This window comes from Tiliqua scincoides, chromosome 2 (assembly GCF_035046505.1).
Source record: "Tiliqua scincoides isolate rTilSci1 chromosome 2, rTilSci1.hap2, whole genome shotgun sequence".
Taxonomy (NCBI): Eukaryota; Metazoa; Chordata; class Lepidosauria; order Squamata; family Scincidae; genus Tiliqua; species Tiliqua scincoides.
The window spans coordinates 238,636,722-238,664,711 of NC_089822.1; the positions used below are offsets into that span (position 1 = coordinate 238,636,722).

General features: G+C 43.8%; 1 protein-coding gene across 1 annotated transcript in view; it reads right to left on the reverse strand.

The window, feature by feature from the left end:
- Positions 1-9,633: 9,633 nt before the first annotated feature.
- The window catches only part of TAFA1 (TAFA chemokine like family member 1), a 396,155-nt gene continuing 377,798 nt past the window's right edge, over positions 9,634-27,990 (reverse strand). Inside the window, exons 4-5 of the mRNA XM_066616413.1 lie at positions 17,324-17,448; positions 9,634-10,206 (exon numbers count right to left, since the gene is read on the reverse strand). Of these exons, the coding sequence (XP_066472510.1) occupies positions 10,189-10,206; positions 17,324-17,448 (143 nt within the window). The 3' untranslated portion in view covers positions 9,634-10,188. The remainder of the gene's footprint in view (positions 10,207-17,323; positions 17,449-27,990) is intronic.

Sequence of the window (27,990 nt, forward strand, 5' to 3'; positions counted from 1 at the left end):
CTTTGGCCTGATCCCAGAGGCACATCTTCTGTTCTTATGACTCACTGTGACAGCACAGCCAGAATTAAAAAAAAAGCCTTCACTCTTGCACAGAGGATGGATCTCCAGGCCATTGTAGGCATGACTGTCCACTCTGGATCTCATTTGAAATCCTACTGCCCAGCCTGACTGCAAAGTTCTCTGTTTTCTGAAAACGTCACAATAGAGCTACAAGGAAGGGCACCAGGATGCAGGTCTCTTGTTGTCTTGTGTGTTCCCGGGGCATTTGGTGGGTCACTGTGAGATACAGGAAGCTGGACTAGATGGGCCTATGGCCTGATGCAGTGGGGCTGTTCTTATGTTCTTAGCTTACATCCTATATTGGCAAGGGATTGCACTTGATGATCTGTAGGTCTCAACCCTATCATTTTATGACTCTGTGACAGGGTTTCTCAAACTGTGGGTCAGGACCCAGTTGGTGGGTCAGGACCCAATGCCTGGTGGGTCCTGGGTTCGGTCCTCCCACCCATCCTTGAGTCTGTTTGCTCCAAATTGAAGCTCCTTGCACACAATTGGAGGTTGTGCTGGGCCTCCACAGGCATCTAGAAGCAGTTGGAAAAACTCATTTCTGGTTTACTTCCAGATTTGTGAAAATGACTTCTGGTTGCTTCCAGAGGCCTGTGGAGGGCTTGAGGCCTGTGGAGCCTGGTGCCAGAGAAAGAGGTAGGTCGTGGCACCCTCCAAGACAGAACAGGTGGGTTGCAATGGGGAGGGAGTTTGATAACCCTCACTGTATGGTTTTCCTGATTTTGCTTTGAAAATTGAGCTGGTTTTGGGGAGGTGGTGCAGTTCAGCTTTCTCAACCACTCGCACTTGGTATTGATCAGCTTAAGCTGTCAATTGATGACCCGCAGCTTGGAGTCGAGGTGGGAATGCCCAAAAAGGGAAGAGACATTGTTTGCTGTGAGAGGCCCACAGAGAAGGGAGGCTGAGATGGGAGACAGGACCCACTGCCGAGTTTCAGATTTATGATTAGATTTGTTTAAGACCCTATTTATATTCCAAGCAACTTGTCTTGCAAGTTTATTGGGGGATGGAAGGGCAATGCCAAATCTTCATGGCAGATCATTTTGAACATTTTCAATATGAGGAGAGAGAATTAGATTTGCTCAGTATGTCGCAAAAATTAATTCTAAAAATATCAGCTTGACTTGGTGAATGGCCCCAGGTGTTTTGGTGTTCAGACTAATGCAATTTTGTCTCCATTTTTATAGTTATTATGTCAATGGCAGGAATTTTTTCTACTCGTGGCTGTAGGAATGCTAATACGGGCGCAATCCTAACCAACTTTCCAGCACCGAGGTGAGGGCAATACAGTTATGAGGTAAGGGAACAAACACTCCTTTACCTTGAGGAGGTCTCAGTGACTGTCACCCAACTGCAGGACACAGCACATGCCCCATTGGCACAGCTATATCAGTGCGGGAAAGTTGGTCAGCATTTGGGCCTAAGTTAACTGTCCACTCCTTGTATATACTTCTTGCAGCTTTATCAATAGGTAATGTAGTCTTGCATGCTGCCTGAATATTACCATCCCAATATTTTTCTTCTCCCTTACTCATATAGAGCTAGCTGGAAGTTCTATTAGACCTTCTGTTGTTGCTGGGATCCAGAAGTCATACACATGTGTAAACCACTAACATGTCCACTGTGTCTGTTTTCCAGTTTTCCTCTTCCAGAGGGAGCCATCCCTCAGCCTTCAGGAATGTCTTTTTGAGATGGAGAAAGGGTCTCAATGTCAGAGGATCCCATGTGATCTCAGGGGATCACCGCAGACACATGTGGTGTGGTATATGTATTGGTAAGGCATGCATAGAACATTTAATATGTCATTGCTTGTTGGCTTATCATTTATTTACTTGTAGTAGAATAGTTTTTCTTTGAAAATAATTGTGTTCGAAGTGATGGCAGGTAATAACAAGCCTGTGGTGTTTGATCTGTGATAGTGTTTTCACTCATGGAAGGCAATGTGAGTGTAGGCTCTCTCTCCCTGTAAAGAGAAGAATTTTAGCCATTTTGTTTGGTAAAATTGATTAGAGCCCAATCCTATCAGGCATTCTGCCAGTTTTCCCGCCCCACCTGGGTACTGGGTGTTGCAAAAGTGCCGGAAGTGCCAGTGGTGAGTCCACTGCACTGCTGGAGAGACCAGCATCAGAAGGACACAAGCCAGGGGTGCCAGCCGGTAAGGACACCTGCCAGGTGGCTGGGAGATGTTTCAGGGTGGGGGAAGGTGGGGAGGGAGCAGAACAGGGCGGAGGGAATTCTGGTGGCAGGCCAGTGGGCAGATTGGACCATGGAAGGGACCAAATTCAATGCCCCATTCAGGCCTGTAGCCAGGATTCTAGAGGTGGGGGGGGAAACTATTTTTTCAAGGGGGGCTATGATGTCAGGTATCTACGAGTATACTGGTGGGCAAAATGAAAGGATAAGAATGAAGAAACATCAAATACCTGAAACTCCCCCAAATTTCATGAAGAGAAAATAATTTGGTGTTTTTTTAAAGATGCATTCATTATCTGTAAAGCAACGTAACAATAATTTGCATAGAATAAATGCATCTCTGCATGCAATGTCAAATGTATTGCCTACATAGAAATAACATGCAACATATCCTTTCATTTACACACCAGTGCAATACACAGGCTTGCAACCCTGCAAAAGTAAAACATATCACTATGATGCAGCTAGTATTTACTTGTATTGAAAGTGCCTATTTAACACCTATATAGTGCCTATCAAGCACCTAACACCTATATAGCGCCTATCTAAAACCTATATAATGCCTATCTATTGCCTATTTAACACCTATTTAGCGCCTATCTAGCACCTATAGTGCCTATATAAAGCCTATCTAGCACCTATCTAACACCTATATAGGGCCTATAACACCTATATAATGCCTATCTAGTGCCTATGCAACACCTATCTAGCACCTATCTAGCGCCTATATAACATTTATCTAGCACCTATCTAACACCTATATAGGGCCTATCTAACACCTATATAGGGCCTATCTAACACCTATATAGGGCCTATCTAATGCCTATTTAACACCTATTTAGTGCCTAGCACCTATACAGTGCCTATCTAGCACCTGTCTAACACCTATATAGGGCCTATCTAACACCTATCTAACACCTATATAGTGCCTATAGGGATATCTATCCCTATAGTGATAGATAGGTGCTAGACAGACACTATATAGGTGTTAACCTATATAGCATCTGTCTAGCACCTATCTATCACCTATATAGTGCCCATGTAGCACCTATATAACATTTGTCGATGACACGTTGCTGATGTATTGAGACATATTACTTGGAGCCCAGGTTTATCTGCTGTGTAGACCTGCGCTCCTGCTTGAGCTTTTCGCTTCTATGGACATTTGCTGGGCAGGCAGACCTGGGTCTGGGCTCCCCCCTGGACTTGGAGGCCAAGTCTACCTGCTTGGGTAGACCCGGGCTCCTGATTGAGCTTATAGCCTACATAAGAACAGAAGAAGAGCCCTGCTGAATCAGGCCAAAGGCCCATCTAGTCCAGCTTCCTGTATCTCACAGTGGCACACCAAATGCTTCAGGGAGCACAAAAGACAGCAAGACACATCCTGCATCCTGGTGTCCTCTTCTGCATCTGGCATTGAGGTAGCCTACTTCTAAAATCAGGAGCTTGCACATACCTATAATGACTTGTAACCTGTGATTGACTTTCCTCCAGAAATTTGTCCAATTCCCTCTTTAAGGCATCTAAGCAAGTTGTCATCGCCACTTCCTGTGGCAAGGAGTTCCACAGACTAATTACACACTGGCTAAAGAAATATTTTCTTTTGTCCGTCCTAACTCTCCCAACACTCAATTTTAGTGGATGTCCCCTGGTTCTGGTGTTATGTGAGAGGGAAAAGAACATCTCTCTAGCCATCCTTTGCATAATTTTATATGTCTCAATCATGTCCCCCCCCCCAGGCCTCTGTCTAGTTGCCAGAAGCACCGAGCCGTCTTCCTTCCTGTGCACAAAAAATGTTGCAAAGAGGGCTTCAAATCACCCCCAACTGATGCCAGATTAGATAAAGAGGACAGGTTTGGAAAAAATGCTAGGGGGGGCAAACTGCAGGCTCGGGGGGGGCTTCGCCCCCTGGCCCCCCCTAGCTACGGCCCTGGCCCCATTGCAAGCTGCGCTGCCTGACATGGGCACCTCTGTTCTGCACCTGCTAAATAGAGGAGACCCATTGACACCAGCGGAGTTCTATCTGGAGTAAGGGAATCGGTAAGGGAACCAATATTCCCTTATCCTGAGGAAACTGTTGGCTTCTCTGGTCCTGCAGGATACAGCAGTGGCCATTTCAGCACCACTGTACCTTAGGGCGACAGGGCAGCTTAGGAGTTGGCTGCCCATCTGGTTAAAAAAAGGCATAGCTCAGTATTTGGTAGATGAATGGTGTGATAGATGGGCCAGGGTCTTCTCAGTGCTGTTGCCAAGATTATTGAAAACCTTCCCTAGGAAAAGAAGGTTTGGCCTGCTTCTGGGACATTTTTAGATGCCTTTTAATGATTTTTCTTGTTCCAGTGAACATTTAATATGTGTTGCTGTTCTGAGGTTGCAGTCTGCTGCTGTATTAATGGGTGATTTACTGCTTGATTTTATTGCAGCTGGTCATATTGTGGTGGGGGTGTCGTGATTTTCTTTGTTTTGTAAAATGCACACTGTGTCTTCTTTTACACATAAGCAGGATACAAATAATAAATGAAATAATCTGGTCAGTTCTCTGATCACAGATTATATTTGTGCCATTGGGAAAGCAAAGGGTTTTGTTGGAGCCAGTGCACCATGATGGCAAACTCATCCCACATTCACCCTTGCATGCAGAAATGTCGAATATATCTCAAGCTATTTCCAGTCTTACCTGTTAAGTCTGTCTTCTGGGTGCTCAAAGCAGACCAAAGGTTTGGGAAGGAATTGCTTCCCTACTGAAGTTGAAGGTAGTGGTTAGATTTTCAGTCCACAGCCTGTCCTAACTATGCACATAGACACTCTCACTTAGGTAAACATCAAGGGTGCAGTTCCACCAAATTCTGAGTCCAGAATCAATGGTCATTCTGATTCACAGAAGCAAAGACCATCTATTTTGTCATTCTTCCTTTCACACACGCTGCAAAATTATTTTTAAAAAGACAATACAGACATAGGGACATTTGTATGTTATGAATTATAAAAAGCGTATAGCTGCTGTCTCATTAACATTTTTAAAGTAAGTGTGGAAAATGATTTTGGTTTTAATACAGAGCCTTCCCAAAACCTACACCATCATTTTGAATATTCAATTTCATTTCCCTTCTATCAACAGTCGTCGTCCCCCAAATTTAGATCAATAACCCTTGATTGCTCACAATTTCCTATGGCCTCCTATCTTTGAAGTCATTCCTTACAGATCCATTAAAATGATAAAGTCACTGGGCATCTTCAATGGAAGTGGAAAGTCAGGATATAAACGATTTTAAATATGTGAAATAATAGACAGTAGGTACCTCTTAGACTTTTTAACATACAAAAACCCCTTTTTTTGTAGAAATCATGGATTTTTCAGACTGAAAAGAGCCCCAAAGGTGTACTCAGTGCACAAAGAGAGAACCACCTATACAGATCAGCCTGATTACAGTGTATTAATACACTGTGTACAGTGAGGTACACTACAAAAGGGTAACAAATAATTCCAAAGATGGATCCTGGCGTAGGAAGTTGAATGCTTATAGAAGCCTTACTGTATTATGAGATGTTCTGCAGCTGATCACTAATCCTTCAGTTCAGTTTGGTCACTATAGCAGTACTGGTTTCATTTCACACAATCATCCTGAGAAGACAAAATCACTGCCACGGGTCTAACCCCGACTGAAAGTAATTGCGGTGATATCATCACATCACCACAATTCTGGTGTTATTGCGCCAATCCGAGGGTCTCTAGATGCAAGGGAGGGCACCAGGATGCAGGTCTCTTGCTATCTTGTGTGCTTCCTGAGGCATCTGGTGGGCCACTGTGAGATACAGGAAGCTGGACTAGATGGGCCTTTGACTTTATCCAGCGGGCTCTTCTGATATTCTTATGCCCCTTCTCACCCCCTTTTTTAAAATGGGAAGAAGCGGGCGACCCTAAGATTGGCACAGTCTGGAACTGCACCAGTGTCCGCAAGCTCACTATGCCTCTTTTCTTGAAGGGAAAGAAGGGGTTGGCCCTCAGATTGATGCAAATATGCTTCTTCTTTTTTAAATGAAAGAAGCCATTAGCACCTCCAGCTTCGTTCAGTTTGAAAAAAAAAGCAAAACAAAGGTGGCTGCAGGGGCAGTGGATGCCACCAGTGCTGCCCCCACAAGTGTGCCACCCGGGGCACTTACCCCCCCTTACCCTGTTAGGTACGCCATTAATTGTAAACACATGTGGACTCTTCTTTTACATGTCCTGTTGGGAGAGGGGCTGGTAATTGCATGGATGATGGCAGGAGCCAGCAGCAGAAATGGCCTACATTGCCATCCATACCTTGAATATACCTCATGTGAATGTCAACAAGACATAAAAGTAAATACAACTATAAGTACATAAAACAAGTGTGTATTGATGCCATGCAGATATTGAAGTAAATGAGTGTAGACTGGGATGGGGTCAGATGCCATGTTCTTGCTCCCTTTTCTACATGAATTCATCTATTCTTGATATGTCATGAGAACAGAGTAAAGGTGACGTCTTCCCTTGGTTTTTATGAAATAAATGTACTTATTAGCCCCATTATGAAGCCATGATAGTGGCCTAATTTACTATGTCCTTAAAATTAGTATTTAAAAAAAGCTCAGAAATCACTGGAAATATATAATATTGTTATATTATATACATAAGGCCTGGGGCCGTATGCGGCCCGTGGAAGCTTTTTATCCAGCCCTCAGGCTCTCAGTTGCTGAGCCATGCTGAGGTGTTACTGCTGAAAGTGCAGCCCACTTGAAAATTGAGCCCTCCCATATCTTGAATATGATCCAGACATGTATATTTTCTCTTGTTATTTGCAACTAATGAGTTCCCAAGTGAGAAAAAGTGCTTATTTGTGGTCATGAGCCGTTTAATGACACCACTTCCTGCTTAATGACATCACTTTCGGCCCTCAGCAGGCATCATGAATGCTGTTCGGCCCTCTGTATGAAATGAGTTTGACACCCCTGGGCTAGGGGATAGACTAGATGACCTTGTAGGAACCTTCCAACTCTATGATTCTATGTTTATCTATTATGCAGCAGGCCAGGAGCTTTAGAAAGTTTATTATTATGCAACTCAGCTGTGTGTGAAATAACACATCCTTCTTTAAAGTTTAGCCCTTAAGGTGTTTGCAGTGGACGTTTCTGGGGAATGTGATGCAACACCTGGTGCTGTTGGCTTAATAATATATAGTGTAATGAAAGTGATACAAAAAAAAAAAAAAGTATCTCAAACTATCACAGTGTTGAAGCTGTTACCTTGGAGATGGACAGCAGTCCTCTTTGGCTCCACTTGGGTCAGCCAGTTCAGCCCTAACCCTGCACAATAAAAGCTTAATGAGCATAGCTGACACAGGAGTGGGGGAAGATCCTGAGACGTGATAAGAAAGATGGTTAAGAATATAAAGAATACACACATCTCTTATCCTTTTTAGTTCTGCTGGGTTGGAAGCAGGATCAGGTTGGGGGAGAAGGTAAGGAGGTATAATCTTTCCTGGGTATCAAGTGAACCTCCATGTCCAATTTTAATCAAATGCAAATCACTTTTTGACATTTCAGAGGCGTGGAAGCCACGGCGCAGTGGTTTCCATGCCATGAAAGTAATAAAGAACCCATAATCACTGTTGTCATTGGGGGGGAATCACTTTGGACATGGGACTGACCACCTGCAGTTGAAGGTCCACAAACGGGGGAGCCACCAGAGGTCTCTGCATCATCACTGCTTTTCCCCCTGCTCTTCCCATTGGCTTGGGAGCCCCTGGCCAATGAGCATTGGCTTGGGAACTTCTTTCCTTGCCCTCCCCACTGGCCAATGTGCTTTCTCCCAGACCTCTGTGATAATGTAACTGATAACAAGATTTTTAGAGCAGTGATTCTTCTCCCTTCTGGCCAACAGGCTTTCTTCCTCAAGCCCCTTGTGGAAGAAATCCTGTTGGCCAGAACGGTGACGTCGCTTATCTAAGGTCTTGATAGCAGCAGCAGCCTCCAAGGGCAGGACCCAGGACTCAATGCCACATGTCACTCACACTGCCTATAGTTTATGGGTAAGTATCGTGTGTTCAATACCTTCCTGAATTGCTGCAGCTTTCATTTCTGACCTGGCCCTACAGGATTCTTTAAATGCCTGCTCCCCTGTCAAAAGAAGAGTATAAATATTTGGCATAAGAATTGTTAAAGGGGGGGGGGGGAATTGTACAGGAACATCAGTTGCATTTTCTTTTTAAAATGCTCTCACGTCCAGTGCTCAAACAGCCCCATTGGGGAACTTTATGCACAAAAACCTCCGTACAAAATTCTAAGCTGCCACAACCGTCCTTGTCATCTCCAGGGCTGATAACAACAGAAATTGCAGGGATACGGAGTCCAGCAAAAGTCACATGTTTCAGTGCTCTCCGACCTGCTTTCTCCTCATACCTCCAAACATAAGGTCTCAAGTCAAGATGATTGCATTGTATTCATACGAGCGCAACTGCTCAAATGGATGGAAACAGTCTACAATCCCCAGTAGACAGTGGTGACAGCAGCATCATCAGCTACCTTGGGATGAAAGGCAGGAAATAAATAGTGGAAGGCAGGAAATAAATAAATAAATAGATCAAAATAAAACATAGGAAGAGCAGGGAGACATTTCTCTGATATTTTAGACTGCACAATTACACCGCAAGCCTGCACCTGAACTTGAGTACCACAAAATATCCTTATAATGCATTACTTTTTGGCAATTTAATCTTGAGAAGATCCAAGAGAAGACCTTCCTTCCCCTTCCCCAAAACTCTTTGCTTCATCTATAAATCAGCCATCATGTGGCTGGGTTGCATAGCCTAAATTAGAATTTTTATGACAACTGCAATCATTGTGGCTAGGAAACAACAGGAAAATCCCAATCCAAAGCAAATTTCAATCAGGACTAATCAAACATGATAAAATGGATTTCAGGAGTGTCCAAGCAAACACCACAAACCATTGGAGCTAGCAATCAGTTTTTGTTTTACTAGGGTTGTCTATACCAGCTATACAAAGTCTGTAGACAATTATCTGTACAACATGTCTTTAATCAGGAGGGTGCCTGCAGTCTACTAAAAGTCTGTCAAACAAGTTTCTGAACGTCGCCTGGGTCTTTTAAATGCCGAGAGCCATCTTTCTCATTCTTCTTTGTGGACAGCCAGTTGCCCTAAAAATATGTCCTTGGAAGAGGATAGAACTGGTATTACATATCAATTAAGTATAAAGTATGGTTAATGTAAGCAAAGCCGGCATGCTAGAGTTGCACGAGGAGAGAGAGAGAGAGAGCAAAGAAAAAAAGAAAAAGAAGATTCCAGAACACAAGAAAATGGAATAATGTAATTGATTCCCTTGAATGTCTAATAATCATAAAACGAAGCAACATTCCAGTTCTCTTATCAGTAGTCACCCTCATTTATATTCTCTTTTCACTGTCTCCTTGATCTCCAAAACTTGTAAGGATCTTCCTTGCTATTTATTTGTTTTTAAACGTTACAACACCATTGCATCAAACTGTGGTTCTGCTCAGTTTCTCAGAGTCAGGGTTTATTTCAAAATACCTAATATATTTATATACTTTTAAAGAGTACAAAGACAACTGTAGATCCACACTTTGGGACACCTGTTCACATTGCAGAATCACGAGACTTGAGGATCGGCTGCTTTTCCCCCTCCCTCCTCGTTTTTTTTTGTCTGTTGCTGCATCTTCTCTGTTGTCAAATCTGGTGCATTGTTTTCCTAGGGTGTTTGACTCCACACAAGTAAAGCCGCTGTAGTTTCCTCTGGTACAGAGTTAAAGTGCTAATGAAAAAAAAAATCCCATTTGGCTTGTAAAAGCTGGAGATGGTTTAAACTTTGCAGGTGTTTTGTCCTCTGTCTGTCAGGGGATCCACCACTGGCCTGCTGTCAGAAGACTCTCTGTTAGGTTCTCGGGTGAATCTGTAATGACGAGATTTGGGAGAAGAAATTATGCTTGGTACATGAAGGGGCAAAACAGATGACATTAAACCTGACATTAGCTGAATAGATTTAACACGAGAAGTAAACTGGTAATGTCTCCTTGATTTTCAAAGAGAATTTGGGAATCATCCACTTCAGTTCAACGTGCATTGAGTGGGCATTAGACAACTTTTCCTGAACTTTACAATGTCTGTCGGGAGGCTCTTCCCAAAGGAATGGGGCACAATCGAAACCTGGCCTCTGTTCAACATCATCCCCTGCCCCAGTAAACAGGAGGGCTTGTGATAAAGGTGAACAGGATAACAGCTGCAGAGATTTTTTGTGGGCTGGTGAATGGTGAGACAGCATGTCAATGGGAAACAGAGAAATAGGCCTTTCATTTCAGCTTCCCACTTCTAAGCATAAAAGCCTGAACTGTGACACTGGCCTCTTGCAGTACACCTTGTTCACATGAAAGACTTAAAGTAGGTGAGCTGATGCTTTTTATTGATTCAGCCTTTCCGGTGAGAGTGAGCTCCAAATAGCTCTCCTTTTGTTTAAAAAAAATCATATATATAATAACAATAAAATAGGTCAAGAAATTATTCAGACCTGGAGTCCAGGATGGGGCCTTAGCTTCGTGGTCTCCTTCGTGGTCTCTTTGCTAAATAGGGAGCCTCTGCCTTGCACACTTACCTGGACAGATGCACAAAATGTGTAGCAAAGGTAATGTGTTGTGTTACTAATGTTTCTAACAAAACATTTGTTACCTCCCCCAAAATCCGAGGGCACGGTGGGGTGCCTGATGTGCCGCGATCCAATAATACACTGAATGGAAGTGCAGAAACAGCTGTTTACTGCAGGTTAACCAAGCAAGGCATAAGAAGAATGTTCTCAGATCAGGTGCAAAGTTCAGCTGAATGCAGACTGCCTTTTATACTCGGTTCAAAGCAATGCAATTCAATCAGGCAAAAGTTCAGTAAATTTCCACTCTTGCCCCACCCAAGCACCCCCTTCACCCCTTCTTCTGGTAGTGGTGTCCTCTGGACACATTTTGCTGCTTTTGCAAGATACGTAACAGGGTGTTTACGCAGACCCGCTCCATCTGATCTTCAAGGACCAAGGCACTGGAGAACTGGGACTAAAAGCACTGGGTGAGGGCATGAAGCCATCTCAGGCAAAAGGTTTGTAAGCATTTAGTTTTGCCTCTAAGCAAGGAATTACTGTTGTTAAAGCATACAGCCGCCCACCAACTGATAGGGGAGCCTACGGCATCACATTAGAAACAATAATGTTATCAATAACTGGAATATTTAAGCCTGTCTTTGAGGGGGCAAGTAACAAATTAAGAGTTCAGTTTGTTCAGAGGCTTAGTGAGGGCACCAAAATGGCACCACCAAAGCTTCTCATAACCTCCATGTAGCTCATTTTGCCTTTGAATGAATTCTCCTTGTTCAGGAGAAGAAAATCAGAAAATATGTCCAGGGCTGGTCCAAGCCCCCCACCACACACTTTTAGAGTTTAAAGGTGAGTTACTACTGTTTCTCTTGCATGCATGTAAAGTATGCAACTGTAGCATCTCTCCTCCACTGTCACCTCCCCATCTCCCACAATTTAGGGTGCTCTAGACCAGTGATTCAAAAACCAGAAGTTGTGAACCAAACTAGGGTTTCTTGGAAGTTCCTGAGGGTCACAGGAACTTGCAGCATTCCGTATAAGCTACCTAGCTGTGTGCTCCACAGAATTTCATTCAGAGTTTCATTTGGGATTCCAGAGATCGACAACGACAATGATATCATTGCACGCTCAGGAGAATGTTTACTGTTATTATTATTCACATGAAACAACTCTGTGGGTCACAGGACTGAGAAAAAAACTTATTTAGGAGTCACAGTAAAAAAAAAAAAAGTTTGAGAAGCACCAGTGGCGTCACTAGGGTTCGCGTCACCTGGTGCGGGAGGCCAGCGCGTCACCCCCCCTGCAGTGGGCGAGGTAACACTCTAGATGGTGGGCATGGTGATCTACTGTCGCCCCGCCCCCACCGGTTTTTTGGCTGTACCTTTTGATAGAATAAAGATATTTCAACGTAGTTTGTTTCATTGCATTCTGCATGAAATTACACATTGATTGATATATAACATGATGGTATTATTCCTCCAAACTCTGATTTTAGTGATTTTGGTCACTCCCCCCAGGGTGTCAACTTACTAACACCTGATTGGAGCAGTTCTCAAACTTTTAGCACTGGGACCGACTTCTTCGAATGATAATCTGTCCAGGACCCATCATAAAGCAAATTAAAATAAATAATTATAAATAAATTAAAGTAAAATCAATAAATAAGGGAAAGCCAGCCCTGTTCCACCAAGTGAATTTTCTCTGTAGCCTGCCTGCAATAACACGCCCCCCCCCCAAAAAAGAATCAGTAAGATTTTCACCCCTACCCAGTACCCAGCTCAATCTAAGTTCTTATATTTCAAGAATATCACTATCTGGACCCACCTGGCTTTGCAAGTCTGAGAGCCCAATCCTATGCCTGTCTACTCAAAAGTAAGTCCCATTATAGTCAGTAGGGCTTACTCCCAGGAAAGTGTGGATAGGACTGCAGCCTAAAATAGAAAAAAAATTCACCTTACCCTGTCAAGCCTGTTTCATTCTTTTTATGGAGGGGCTGCCTTCTGGAGCATTTGTTGAGCTCCAGTTGCATCAAATCAGGACCATTCTGGTGGCCTCACATTTTCCTTTGCCTGACCTGCCCAGGAGCCAAGGCACGTTTGCTTACTCGCAAATAAACGTGACCATGTGGCTTAGTTTTGCTTTCCATAGGGCTCAATACATTCGCCAGCTCGGAGGGAGGTACCTCCTTCTCAGGCGTTTTGGGGGGGCTACATTCATTGGATCAGGACCATTCTGGTGTTGTTGGATTCCTCTCAGCCTGCCCTTTCAGATGGACTAAGGCATGTTCACCTACTCATGAGTAAACATGCGATACCCCTTGGTTTCTCTTTCCATTGGGCTCCATGCATTTTTTGTTTTCTGGTTTTTTGCCAATCACTTTTGGTAAAAAGGAGATATTTCACTCCCATTTTTTGCATTGCATTCTGCTCAAAATTCCACATCCAACAGTATATAACATGATGGTATTACTCCTAACCACCACGATTTTAGCGCGTCACCCTGCCAGTGCGCGTCACCCCCCTCTTGCGTGTCACCTGGTGCGGCCTGCACCCCCCGCACTGCCCTAGTGATGCCACTGAGAAGCACTGTTCTAGGCCAGCCACTCTCGACAGGAGCCATATGGCCCACTGGGCAGCCCTGACACATTTGAAGGGGGACACTGTCTTAAAACTATGAGAAAAGGAGTCCTAAGGATTTATGGTACTTGTTTGACAGGGTGGCCTTGGAACCTGAGAAGAGCTCCTAAGGGGCCTCTTTTTTTGTAGCCCCCCCCCCCCAAAGTTTAAGAATGGCTGCTCTAGGCAATCACTCTGCTCTCTCCTCTGCACACTTCCTCTTCTGCTCCCTTCAGCCTTTTTCCAATGTTGGTTACATAAGAGGAGGAAGGAAGGGAAACAGTGGTGTTATCTGTGGCTGGCATGTAGCCCGATTGGTCCAAATCAAGGGGGACAGGTGAGTTGAAGGTGATGGAGGTGGTATGCACAGAACCTTCCCATTGTAGTCCAGGGAAAAGCACTGCAGCGGCTCCACCTGCTTAAACTCGAGGAGGCTTTCCTTACACCTGAGAACCTCCTTGGGTGTAAGCATGCCATTTAAGGCAGTGTTTCTCAGACTGTGGGTCAGGACCCACCAAGTGGGTTGCGAGCCAGTTTCAGGTAGTGTGTCCCCATTTATTTATTGTGTATTTTATTTGTAATAGGTTTGATGCTACCATGGTATGTGACTGCACTTGGGGAAATGTAACAGATCTGTTCTTGTAACATGCTTTAAACAATGATAGTCAATGGGGTTTACTCCCAGGTAAGAGTGGATAGGCTTGCAGCCTTCGGGATGTTTGGAGAATTTTTTTTAAACAGATCAGCAACTGCTTGGGAGGGTTAGGAGGGTTCTTCTATATTTTAAGTAAATTTTTAAACTGATACTTATTGTAAACTTTTAATTAATTTGATTTGATTTTGACATATGGGGATGTTAAAAATTTTCATGCTTGATGATGTCACTTTTGGCCATCATTTCCAGGTTAATGACATCACTTCTGGTGGGCCCTGACAGATTGTCATTCTAAAAAGTGGGTCCCAGTGCTAAAATTTCAAGAACCACTGGTTTAAGGGCAGAGGTTTCAAGGGTCAGCTAGGTAAGCCCCTAATACAGTTTTGGGCCATGTATGACCTGGCTGATCCCTCACACCTTTCCTGGTAGCTGAGACGCTCAGAGAAAGTGCAACACTCTTTGGGATTCTGTTTCATTTCTCTGAACAAAACACAAAATAAATGAAAATCTCTGTTTTGTCGTTTGACAACACCTCCCCAATCCCCTCCAGGTTCTCCAACAGCTGCTTGCACATTTTTGACAAAAACCAAACTCAGCACATAAATTCTGCATAGATGATTGAAGGGACGGCCATTAAGCTCATCTGAGCAGTGTATCTTCACAAGTTGTGTACTGTAATCTTTGCAAGTAACAAAGCAAAACGTTACAGAAAACAGTACCACCAAGGTGCCCCACACAAGCTAATTAAAATTATTCCTGTAGGGCAATGTTAGAAAAATAAGGTGGAGGGAAGGCGGAGCTGTTTCATTTTCTGAAACATTTGCATCCATGGGTATTTAATTGAAATTAATTACAATAATCCATACAGAATAGATTGAGTCATATATCTGAATATTAATGAAGATTCTAAATGCCTCACAACCCTTTCTAGACACTGAATATTAACTCACAGCTGGTACTTAAGATGCTGTGTGGAGCAGAGAAGATGCAAAACTAATGGAAAGTGCCCTACATATTTATTTTTGCGTGCAAAATGCAGTACAGTGCCATGCACAGAGCGTGTGCGTGTGACATGATATGGTCTCATGTTGCAGTCCTGCACAGAGTTACAGGACATGCAGAGTCTTACAAGGAGAAGCAAGGCTGACTTTCTTGCTGCTATCTGCAAAGCTCACTGAACAGGTAATTGCTCTGGGGGTGTTGGGAATGGGCGATGCTGACAGGACATGCTGAGACTCTTGGCAGAAGTGAAAGGACTCAAGACTAGACACACACTTTGTATGCAGAAGGTCCCGGATTTAGCCCCTAGTACCTCCACCTAGAAGTATATTAGGGTACAATGCATCCGATCATTTAGAGCTGCTGTCAGTCGAAAAAGATAATGCCCTGTGATATGGTCAGTATTTTATTTAATTCAAGGCATGCATATGCATCTAAATATATGTACTTGGTACTGGGTGCCTGCCTGGAGAGCAAAGGACCAGACCAGTAACCTGCTCATTTTGCAGGATGTTGACAAAAAGCCACAGATGCTCTGGGCAGGAAGTCTGCACTTTTCATTTTAACCATAATGGAACTCCTTAATCAATCCATGAAGCCTAACACCTCAAAGTTGAATGGAGTCCTGCTTACTCCTTAAATGTCAATAGAGTGTTCACAATGTCAGAATGTAGTTTTCCAGCTCCAAATTGTGCTCAAACAGCACATTTGGTCTCAGCCATCTCCCTGAGTTTGGCAAAACTCAGTATTGGCTTGAATTTCAGGAAGCATGCGGGTTCCATGGGGTGAATAGAACTCTTGGGGCAGAATTGGCCTATGTCTTTCTCATTGGTCCTATGGTTTACTTTGTAGGGGCAACTGCATTTCTGTGGCCCTCCCATAGCCTTGGAGCTTTTTTTTTTTAAAAGAGAAAATACTGCTGGGAATAAGGACACTGTTTTAGACCCTTTGGCCCTGTGTTGCCCATAAATCACCCTAACATCCCTCCTTCAAAGCAAATGGTGCTCTGAAAGTGAAGAGGGGGAATTTTGGCCTAGTACTTGGATCCTCCAGAAATCTTCACTAAGCCAGTGTTTCCCAAACTGTGGGTCTGAACTCACCAGCAGGTCATGAGCTGATTTCTGGTGTGTTGCAAAACGTTTTTGAAACATTAAAACACACACACACACATGTTGCAACCACCCTTGCCAGGTTTATAGAAGAAAATTGTTAGCTGGAATGCTAACCTATGGTATGATATCATCTTCATACCCCCAAATTAAATGTCATTTTTACCAATGTTCTCTAGTCATAATTGGTGTGCCACAGATCATGTGTGAGCCCGGTTTCAGCCTTTTGTCCGGCCTGGAAGTTCCTAACTACATGTCTTGTTTTTCAGTTCAACCTTCTGGGTACCCCGAAATGACTGTAAAGGCATGGGGGCTGGGGGAAACAGTCCTTGAATTCAATTTCTAGGGAGAGTCTAGCAAATGTCTACACAGACACTATATGAAAGGTGCCTTGTAGCCTTAGGAGCAAAGGACCCCGATAATTATTAATAATTTTATTATTATTAACTGTAATCAAAATATGATTTCTTTCTAGATCTCTTTTTTGTCTACTGGATCACGATAGATTGTTGTTTTTAAAAGTGGGTCCCAGTGCACAAAAGTTTAAGAAGTGCTGCTCTAAGCCACATACCTTAATTTGCATGGAATCTCTGGAGAAGTAAAAGTAGGGAAAATCTTCATATAATGAGTGGGGAACACATGGCAGGAGTTTCCTGTTTTTCCATCAAATATTACCCCAGCCAACGGAACACCCTGCACTGTCTGCACCACCAATGGCTTAAATTACTGCTTTAAAATCCAATGATAAGAAATACAGTAGGTGCAATCTTTAACAATCTGAAGTGGTCCTGCTGACAGGTTGTTATTTTATTCCTTGGGGGGAAATTACTTAAAGAAAGTGACATGGTGATTCAGTGCAACTTGGCTGCCTCTTCAGAGTTCAGCTGAGGACTCACCTCTGACACATCCCGGCAGTAGGTAAGGACACTAGTTACTGAGCAAGCAAGGAGCTTGTTAGCCATTCCTAGGGGCTCAAGTTTGGAAAAGGTCACAAGGGAGAAAATAAAAGTACGCATCCCCGTTCCTGCAGACTGAAGAGGCAACACTGCGGAAGAACTTACTCTGGTGGTCTTGACTTTATTGCCAGTCGCACACATCCAGCCTGAATTGTCAGGTAATGTCTTGCATTCCTCACCCTCTAGGCAGGGCTCCATCTCACACCACCATTTCCCGATGACTATTGATGCTGAAAGACAACAGACAAATAATCAATGAAGTTATCTTGCAGAAGCATTATTCATGCCTCCCGAGGGCTTATTTTTTTGGGTGGGTGGGGGCAACATGGCTGTTTCAGCAGATGTTATGTCACAGGGATGGCTTCATTTAGAAGAGCTATAGAGTGGGATCAAACTATTATTATCTAGTACGACTGGAAAGACAGGCCTATCATCCCCAATTATCCACCTCAAACAATATATTTACTTAAGCTCACAGGGTGCTATAAAAGCAGGCCACTGTTAGGGTTACCATCCTGCTAAGATTGGCCTGGAGTCTCCTCTTATCAGCATCGATCAGCAGGTAATTCCAGTGGGCCCTTGGTATCTGTGGGAGATCCATTTCAGGACCCTCTGCGGATAACAATTTCCGCAGATAATTAAACCTTTGAGAAGCCCTGCCAGCAAACTGGAAGTGCCTCTCACAAATCTCCAGGAGGCCTTCAGAGGTGCAGGGACACACAACCTCACCATGCCTCAGAAAGCCTTCCAGTGGCTTCTGAAAGGCACTTTTAGTTTGTCAAAAAATCAGAAGTGCTTCTCAGAAGACCTCCAGGATATGATTGGAAGGCACTTTCGGTTACCGCCTGGAAGTCCTGTGAGGCCCTCCAGCTGTGAGGTTGAATTTGTGTTGAGTCAAATCTTTGAAGCCCACAGATATAGAGGGCCCACTGTACTAAAGACAATTCCAGAGATTTTAACAGCATCCTTGGCTTAATGCCATTGTATCATGCTCAAAAATCAACTGCTCAAAAACTTGGGAGGAAACAATTTTCATGCTTCTAGGTTTGCAAGGGAGGCTCCTGAGAATGCACAGGCATGTCTAGGCTTTCAGAATGACATTCACAAGGCCTTGATAAAGGTTCCTTCTCCTTTGCTGGGGAATAGCAAATTGTAGGGAGAGCTGGGGCCAAGTTACCAGACTTGCTCTTTCTGAACAGATAACACTGGATAGAAAACACTTGGATGTCTTCCAGTTTCTGACAGCTCACTGACAATGCTAAGAAACAAAAAAGAGCGAACTAGGGATGAGCCTGGGAGGGGACAGTTGGCTTCTTACTAATTAAAATGAAGGACAGGAGGTCTGGCTCAGTTGGTAGAGCTGCCCCCTTGTATGGCTGAAGATCTGAGGTTGCCAGTTCGAAACAATCAGAAGTACCCAAGAACTGACGACACGCTGATATACTGATGAGCTGACCCTCAGTGGCAGAGAGGAGTTGCCGTCAAGTGGAGCGTGGGAGGGAAAGGACCAGAGAGAGGCCAGACCAGGAAGGAATCCAGCTGGAACGAGGACTTCTATGAAAGACTAGAACTATTCCATTGTAAAAATCCCTACGGGGGTTTAGAACAGCCTGCCTGTGTAAACCACCTTGGATTAAAGTCTGAGGAAAAATCTGATGACCAAAGAAAGGTGGTATATAAATACCTGTATAAATAAATAAATAAGACCAGAGTATGTGTCCTCTGGCCCAAAGTCCATTCCTATGCACTTGCAACAGCTGTGAACTGCTACACTTTAGAGATTGTCTCTCCCATTATGATCCTCTTTGCCATCCAGGGCCTGTGGTAGGGCTTTGTTCTACAGTATGTGCCTTCCATAGGCAGGTCTACCACCATAGCCCCAAGAATTGAATGACCTTCCAAAGTCATGAAGGGGATATTTGCCCCTTCTCTTCTATGAGAAAGCATTTGTTCTTGAAAAGACCTGACTTCCAATTTCCAAGAATGACTTATTGTTGTCACTGTTTCTCCAGGTTGATTTTAACTATTTCTTTTAATTGCTTTACTGGTTTTAATGAAGACTGTAATCCCCATTAAGCTGAAGAGAAGTGAGATACAATATTTGAAGTACAAAGAAAAAGAGTTTTAAAAATCATCTGATGTTAGCCCGGTGCTTTGTCTCTGTACAAGGGTTCTTGAATTCAAATGTATGGAAAATCCGTCCGCAAGTACAACACAGAAGTACCCATCACATTCATTTATTTGTTTTGATGGCGCATTCTGCCTCTTAGGCAATATAATATTCCTTGTTTTGCTGTGCACATTCTAAATCACTGGGAATGGAAACTCTCTAAGACTGGCTTCAAGGGAGAGACTGCCTTTCCCCCAATGTCATTCCAGTTTGACTGCTTTTTTTGTCAGTGGTGTTCCAGTGAGATATATTAAAAATGGATGACTGCCAAGAGGTTTCGCTTGCAGTAACTCAGCATTCTTTTGAGATCCCCCAACAAAACTCCATCTTCTTATGAATGCTCTTTTTATCACCGTCTCCACTATCCAGCTCTCTGTTATACATACATGCCTCCACAAGCCTCCTATGCTAAACAGGACATAAGATTGAAGGATGAGTATCTTTTTGTTACATTTTGTTATTTGGGTTTTTCTATACCAAACAAAACCTGGCACTCAAGCAGGAGCACCTTGTATCATTAGAGCACACTGGAGCAACTGCGGTATATCCAAAACCAAACCACGGAGTTCTGCCCTCAAAATGAAAGCTTTGATCAGAAAAAGCCATACAGTTAGTTTTGAACAGCACATACAGCATGGTGCAAAGCAGGGCTTTTTTTGTAATGGAACGCACCGGAACGCCTTTTTCCCCCCCTCCTCTCTGCCCCCACCTTTTTTCCCCCCTGCCTGCACTGCCCCGCCCCCTTTTTCCCTCCTCCTTGCCCCCACCTTTTTTCCCCTGCCTGCACCACCCCGCTCCGCACTGCTGGCTAGGGAGGGATTCGAACCTCCAACCTTGTGCTCCACAGCCCAGCACTCTCTCCATTGGGCTATAGGAAAGCCTATTGTTAAATTGTTCAGAACTAATATATAAGGTCTTCAGCCCAGCTGGTGGCTATCAGTGCCTCAAGTATTAGTTCCAAACACTTTGAGCCTAAGAGCTCTGGTGGCTCAATGGCTAAACTGCAGGTCTGTGGAGCCAGAGGCTAGGGGTTCAAATCCCAGTGAGGAATAATATTTTTTTTAAGGTGGGAAGGTGCTCCATGGCTGCAAAATATAAAGGTTGGTTGCTAGTTGCCAAAAGGGGGGGCCAGTTGAGGCTGCAAAACTCCTCAAAGTTCAGTCCCAGGCAGGCTCTTTTTTGAACTTTTTTTTTTTTTAAGTCTCAGGTAGGACTTAACCCACAGCCTCCAGCAGGGGGCTCACTCCAGGAGCTTAACTGTGGGTTAAGTCCTAACTGGAACTTTAAAAAAAAAAAAAGTTCAAAAAAGAGCCTGCCTGGGACTGAACTTTGAGGAGTTTTGCAGCCTCAACTGGCCCCCCTTTTGGCAACTAGCAACCAACCTTTATATTTTGCAGCCATGGAGCACCTTCCCACCTAAAAAAAATTATTCCGCATAGGGATTTGAACCACCTGCATTTTAGCCATTGAGCCACCAGAGCTCTTAGGCTCAAAGTGTTTGGAACTAACACTTGAGGCACTGATGGCCACCAGCTGGGTTCAAGACCTTATATATTTGTTCTGAACACTTTAACTACTGTATAGGCTTTCCTATAGCCCAATGGAGAGAGTTTCCTATAGCCCAATGGAGCACATCAGGGAGCTCACACGGGATGGACGTGTGTGTGTGTGTGTGTGTGTGTGTGTGTGTGTAAAATGGTTTATAAATAAATAAATAAAAAGTTGCAAGTTCCTGCACCTATTTTTTTTTACAAAAAAAGCACTGGTGCAAAGTAAACACAAATCACATAAGAACATAATAACAGCCCCACTGGATCAGGCCATAGGCCCATCTAGTCCAGCTTCCTGTATTTCACAGCGGCCCACCAAATGCCCCAGGGAGCATACCAGATAACAAGACACCTGCATCCTGGTGCCCTCCCTTGCATCTGGCATTCTGACATAACCCATTTCTAAAATCAGGCAGTTGTACATACACATCATGGCTTGTAACCCATAATGGATTTTTCCTCCAGAAACTTGTCCAATCCCCTTTTAAAGGCGTCAAGGCCAGATGCCATCACCACATCCTGTGACAAGGAGTTCCACAGACCAACCACACGCTGAGTAAAGAAATATTTTCTTTTGTCTGTTCTAACTCTCCCAACACTCAATTTTAGTGGATGTCCCCTGGTTCTGGTGTTATGTGAGAGTGTAAAGAGCATCTCTCTATCAACTCTGTCCATCCCCTGCATAATTTTGTATGTCTCAATCATGTCCCCCCTCAGGTGCCTCTTTTCTAGGCTGAAGAGGCCCAAATTCCGTAGCCTTTCCTCGTAAGGAAGGTGCCCCAGCCCCGTAATCATCTTAGTCGCTCTCTTTTGCACCTTTTCCATTTCCACTATGTCCTTTTTGAGATGTGGCAACGAGAACTGGACACAATACTCCAGGTATGGCCTTACCATAGATTTGTACAACGGCATCATAATATTAGCCGTTTTGTTCTCAATACCTTTTCTAAGGATCCCAAGCATAGAATTGGCCTTCTTCACTGCTGCCGCACATTGGGTCGATACTTTCATCGACCTGTCCACCACCACCCCAAGATCTCTCTCCTGATCTGTCACAGACAGCTCAGAACCCATCAGCCTATATCTAAAGTTTTGATTTTTTGCCCCAATGTGCATGACTTTACACTTACTGACATTGAAGCGCATCTGCCATTTTGCTGTCCATTCTGCCAGTCTGGAGAGATCCTTCTGGAGCTCCTCACAATCACTTCTGGTCTTCACCACTCAGAAAAGTTTGGTGTCGTCTGCAAACTTAGCAATTTCACTGCTCAACCCTGTGTCCAGGTCATTTATGAAGAGGTTGAAAAGCACCGGTCCCAGGACAAGATCCTTGGGGCACACTGCTTTTCACTTTTCTCCATTGTGAGAATTGCCCATTGACACCCACTCTCTGTTTCCTGGTCTTCAACCAGTTCTCAATCCAGGAGAGGACCTGTCCTCTAATTCCCTGATTGTGGAGTTTTTTTAGTAGCCTTTGGTGAGGGACCATGTCGAATGCCTTCTGAAAGTCCAGATATATAATGTCTACGGGTTCTCCTGCATCCACATGCCTGTTGACCTTTTCAAAGAATTCTATAAGGTTTGTGAGGTAAGACTTACCCTTACAGAAGCTATGCTGATTCTCCCTCAGCAAGGCCTGTTCGTCTATGTGTTTTGAGATCCTATCTTTGATGAGGTATTCCACCATCTTACCTGGTATGGATGTTAGGCTGACCAGCCTATAGTTTCCCGGGTCCCCCCTCTTTCCCTTTTTAAAAATAGGTGTGACATTTGCTATCCTCCAATCTTCTGGCACTGAAGCCGTTTTGAGGGACAAGTTGCATATTTTAGTCAAGAGATCAGCAACTTCATTCTTCAATTCCTTAGTAACTCTTGGGTGGATGCCATCGGGGCCCGGTGACTTATTGATATTTAATTTATCAATGAGGTCTGAAACATCTTTTAACCTCTATCTGACTTAACTCCTCAGTCAGGAGGGGCCGTTCGGGCAGCGGTATCTGCCCGAGGTCTTCTGCCGTGAAGACAGATGCAAAGAACTCATTTAATTTCTCTGCCATCTCTAGGTCTCCTTCTATCTCCCCTTTCCCTCCCTCCCAACTGCTTCTCTGGCAGGTTTCCTGCTTCTAACATATTTGAAGAAGCTTTTATTATTCCCCTTAATGTTGCTGGCCATGTGTTCCTCATAGTCTCGCTTGGCCTCCCATAGCACCTTCTTACATTTCTTTTGCCACAGTTTATGTTCCTTTTTATTCTCCTCATTAGGGCAAGACTTCCATTTACGGAAGGAAGCTTCCTTGCCCTTTACAGCCTCTCTAACTTGGCTCGTTAGCCATGCGGGCACCCTCCTGAATTTAGTGGAGCCCTTCTTTCTTTGCAGTATACACCTCTGCTGGGCCTCTATTACTGTTGTTTTAAGCAGTCTCCATGCACTCTGGAGAGATTGGACTCTTTTTACCTTCCCTTTCAACCTCCTTCTAACCAGCCTCCTCATTTGAGGTAAGTCCGCTTGTCAGAAGTCAAGGATTTTTGTGAGAGATTTGCCCAGTATTCTTCCCCTGATGTGCATGTCAAAATGGATTGCAGCATGATCACTGTTCCCCAATGGCTCAGTGACATTGACATCTCTAACCAGGTCCTGCGTACCGCACAATATTAAATCCAGAGTCATCTCTGGTGGGCTCCATGACTAGCTGCTCTAAGGCACAGTCATTTAGCATGTCAAGGAATCTGGTCTCCTTTTCGTGACCAGAACACAAATTGATCCAGTCAATATGAGGATCATTGAAGTCCCCCATGATTACAACCCTGTCCCTCCTTGTCACCTCCTTGATCTGTTTCCTCATTTCAAGGTCCTCTTCCGATTTCTGGTCTGGAGGACGATAGTACACCCCCAGTATTACATCGGTCCTCAGGCCTGGTAATTTAACCCACAGAGATTCTACGGTGGAGTTGGACCCACCTTCAATCTCTACTTTGCTGGATTCTATCCCTTCCTTAACATAAACAGCCACCCCACCTCCAACACGCCCCTCCCTGTCCCTCCTATAGAGTTTATAGCCCGGGATTGTGGTATCCCACTGATTCTCTGCATTTCACCAGGTTTCCGTTATGCCTACTATGTCATTGTTTTCCTAGTTCTCTCATTCCAGTTCTCTCATCTTTGCTCAGAAACTTTGGGCATTTGCATAAAAGCATTTGTACATGGAATGCCCCAGGATGGGCTGCTTATTTGCTCCTTTGTCTCTGCATCCTCTCATTGTGCCAAACCGTCTATCACATCCCATCACGCTACCATTCCCAATTTCTTCTCCTACTCTGCCTTTGTCTTGTTGTTCTCTAATCTCCCCATCCACGTCCCATAGGGATGAGGAGTCCCGAACCACTGAATCACCGTATTATGCATGCTAATCCTATGAATGTAAACAGGGGATGGATGGAACCCCATCCGTTTTGATCTAGCATCCTTTCTCCTTGCAAGGGCATACTGTATTCTTCTAGGGTACTAACTATGCTAGACTAAAACTTCAATTCAGTAACTAAGCTTAATTATGTATAAATACAGCAGTCCTGTTTTGACAAAAACTGGAAGTGCCTTTACGGAACCTCTGGAAACCTTTCTGAGGCCCAGAGAGGCTGTGTGTGACCTCTCTGGGTCTCAGAACACCTCTGGACACAAGAGAAGAACCACTCCAGTTGCATTCAGAAGTCCTATGGACTGGACCCATGGATTTTTTTATCTTTGGGTTTCGGTATCCATTGCAGGGTGGGATAACAGAACAGATCCCCTGTGGATACTAAGGTCCAACTGTAGATACAATCATACCTAAGTGGCTTTTATTTCTCCTCCTTGGACATGTTATTCTTTGATACTAGGACTACAATCCTATGCCCACTTTCCTGGCAGTTATTCTCACTGTACACAATAGGACGTACTACTGAGTAAACCTGCATGGTGATCCTGCACTCTAGGTGAATAAAGTGTCACTGGCAAATGTCCTTGTATATTCACCTAAAATCACTTTTGGACATTTTTGTAAAGCATTGCCTCCTGATTCATGGGTTTCTGGTATGCTCGTTAAACTTTGCTCAACAACAGCTGAGTCCATGGGCTTGGGTGTTCCAATGCACAGAGTTTTGGAGCACCCAATGAAAATGGAAAAGACCCAATCCTAATGCAGAGCTTAAGAGGAAATGGAGCTCCTATACTGGAGTGGAATATTATTAACAGTAAAGAAAAGTTAAAGATATTTTTATATACTGCTGACTTTTCTGACACATGGGAAGTAACACTGCTTATAACAACAACAACAACAACAACAACAGTATTTATATACAGCTTTTTAGCTAAAAGTTCACAAAGCGATTTACAGAGAAAAATCAAATAACTAATGGCTCCCTGTCCCAAAAGGGCTCACAATCTAAAAAGATGCAAAACACCAGCAGACAGCCACTAGAAAAGACACTGCTGGGAAATATAGATTTTATTTTATTTATTTTTTGAAATATAGATTTTTATTTAAAAAGTTTCATACTACAATAAAAGACACTGCTGGGGTGAGGTGGGCCAGTTACTCTCCCCCTGCTAAAAAGAGGAGCACCCACTTGAAAAAGTGCCTCTTGCCCAATTAGCAGGGGTTGATGAAAATATCCTCTGGGGGAGAGAGAGAGAATTAGAAATCTAAAGAGTGTGAACATTTGCTTTTTTAATTTTTCTTTTTACAAATATACAAGCAGAAGCAGAGTAGAGGCAAACAAGCACTCTTACAACACAGAAAATCCCTCAAAGTTCAACTCTGTTAGCCCCTCAGACTGCACCCCCAATTTCAGCTATAAACTCCCATCTTTCTTTCTGCCTGTGTCTCTTGTGAACTACCAACTAGACTACCATCTCTCTGTATTTCACACACACACACCCCTCACCAGCACTACCACCATCAGCTGATCATCCTAGACCAGTGTTTCTCAACCAGTGGTATGGGTACCACCAGTGGTACCTGAGATGGTGCCTGGTGGTACTCATGGGACCACTGGACACCTGCCACCTGGCAATGAGACCAGGAACATGACAAAACAAGCAGCAGTAGAAGGTTTGGTGGGTGGAGCTCCAAAGCTCCCTCTCATCCATCCTGAGCCACTTATTGGTGTTTGTCACATCGCCTCTGGCCTCCCAACCCAGAAGTAACTGGTAACTATTTCCAGTGGACCATGTGAAGTGGAACGGTGGAGAGCAAATGTTGAGAAACACTGTCCTAGACCATTAACCAGCAAACTTGCTAACATAGAGATACCTTTGGAACACATCACCAAAGGTTGGATTTTTCATCCTAAGAAAATATGACAAACAATTCTCCTTAATGTATTTTACTTTCTAGGAATAAGAATCACTACTTAATTACTCCTAAGTGCATAAAAATGGAGAAATAGAAGATCTATTCAGGATAAGAGGTACATCATGAAACAATCCAAGTGGTATATATCAACCTTCACTGCTTCAAGTGGAAGGAAGATAACTCTTCCTCCACACAGTGCTTTCTTCTTGTTTATGGGAGCTGTCCCTGGGTGTAACCAAATCCTGTTATCGCTGACCTTGATTGAAAGAACCATTAACTCCCCGACACCACATCAAACCCCCAACCTTTTCTGAAACCTTGCAACATCAATATTAACTTGTGGTAGACAAAGGATGTCACAAGCGTAACAGCACAGCAGATGTGTTTAATGGAAGGCTTAGCAAGGCTTCTGGGAACTGGCGTATGACAATATTAGCAGTAGGGATAAAAACAAAATTAGCCCCTGGAATACAACACAGTCAGGATCTGCCTACATCCTAACAGCCCAATTCGATGCCTGCTGGTGGTCGCTTATTGTCATTACTGGGTTAAAACATAGACAAAGATATAAAGGCAATAGGAACCTCAGCCACCACTGACCAAACACAAAATCCACCATCACGCCTTGTTTTTCTACAACTCAATATAGAAAACAAAATGTCTGGGGTTAGATTGGCCTTTTTATATTTGACTTCTGAAATAACTCTTCTGTACACCAGTCCCTAAAAGTGCTGGCACCTACAGGACAACCCAGGAGCCAAGCAAACAACGATCACCTTTTCTAGATTGTTCAGATTGCCTGAACATTCAGATATAGCATCTAGGATTCTGTTTCTTTAAATATGTTGGAACCATGCATTGACTTTAAGAAGCTCATGTGATCTGCTCTTGGATTAGTGGATTAGTGTAGAAGTCTATCTCAGTAATTGTTATAACCCAGCTTATTTCCATGTCAGTTGGGCGCCACAATTACGGAATTTCCTTCTGGGAGAAGTAAGAACTACTCCCTCCCCCATGGTTTTTTGGCGAGGGTTCAAAAGATTCCTGTTTCATTTAGCATTCGGTTGATGGGTGGGAATTTGCCCCCTGTGCCCCTGCAAGGGTGCTGTGGCTTGACTGTTCCTTCAACCCCCTCCTAACTGGCTTTCCAGGAAATGTGTGTTTTGGGGTTTTCTGTTTTGTTCTGATTTAATGATTTTAGTTATTCTAAAATAACTTTGAATGCCCTTCAGGGAGATAGTGGGGTAGAAATTCAGTAAGTGTTCTGCTGAAAACAGTTTCCCTCCAAAGAATCTTGGGAATCGTAGTTTCATCTGGATTACTGTTTGTCTAACCCAGGGGTGTCAAACATAAGGCCCAGGCCAGATGCAGCCCACAGAAGCTTTTTATGCGGCCCTCAGTCTCAGCGGCTGAGCAGTGCTGAGATGTTACTGCTGTAACAGCAGCCCACATGAAAATTGGCTCTCTCATATCTTGAATAATGACATCACTTTCTGCCTAATGACATCACTTCCGGCCCTCAGCAGGCATCATGAATGCTGTTCAGCCCTTGGTATGAAATGAGTTTGACACCCCTGGTCTAACCCATGAAAACCCAATTTCCAGTACTCTTTCTGTGGGTGGAAAACATGAGACAGTCACTCCTTGTCCTATGCAAGTGTTAGGCTCCAGAGTCAGCATATAAAGCTAAGATCACATATATTCAAAATTACCTTGAAAACT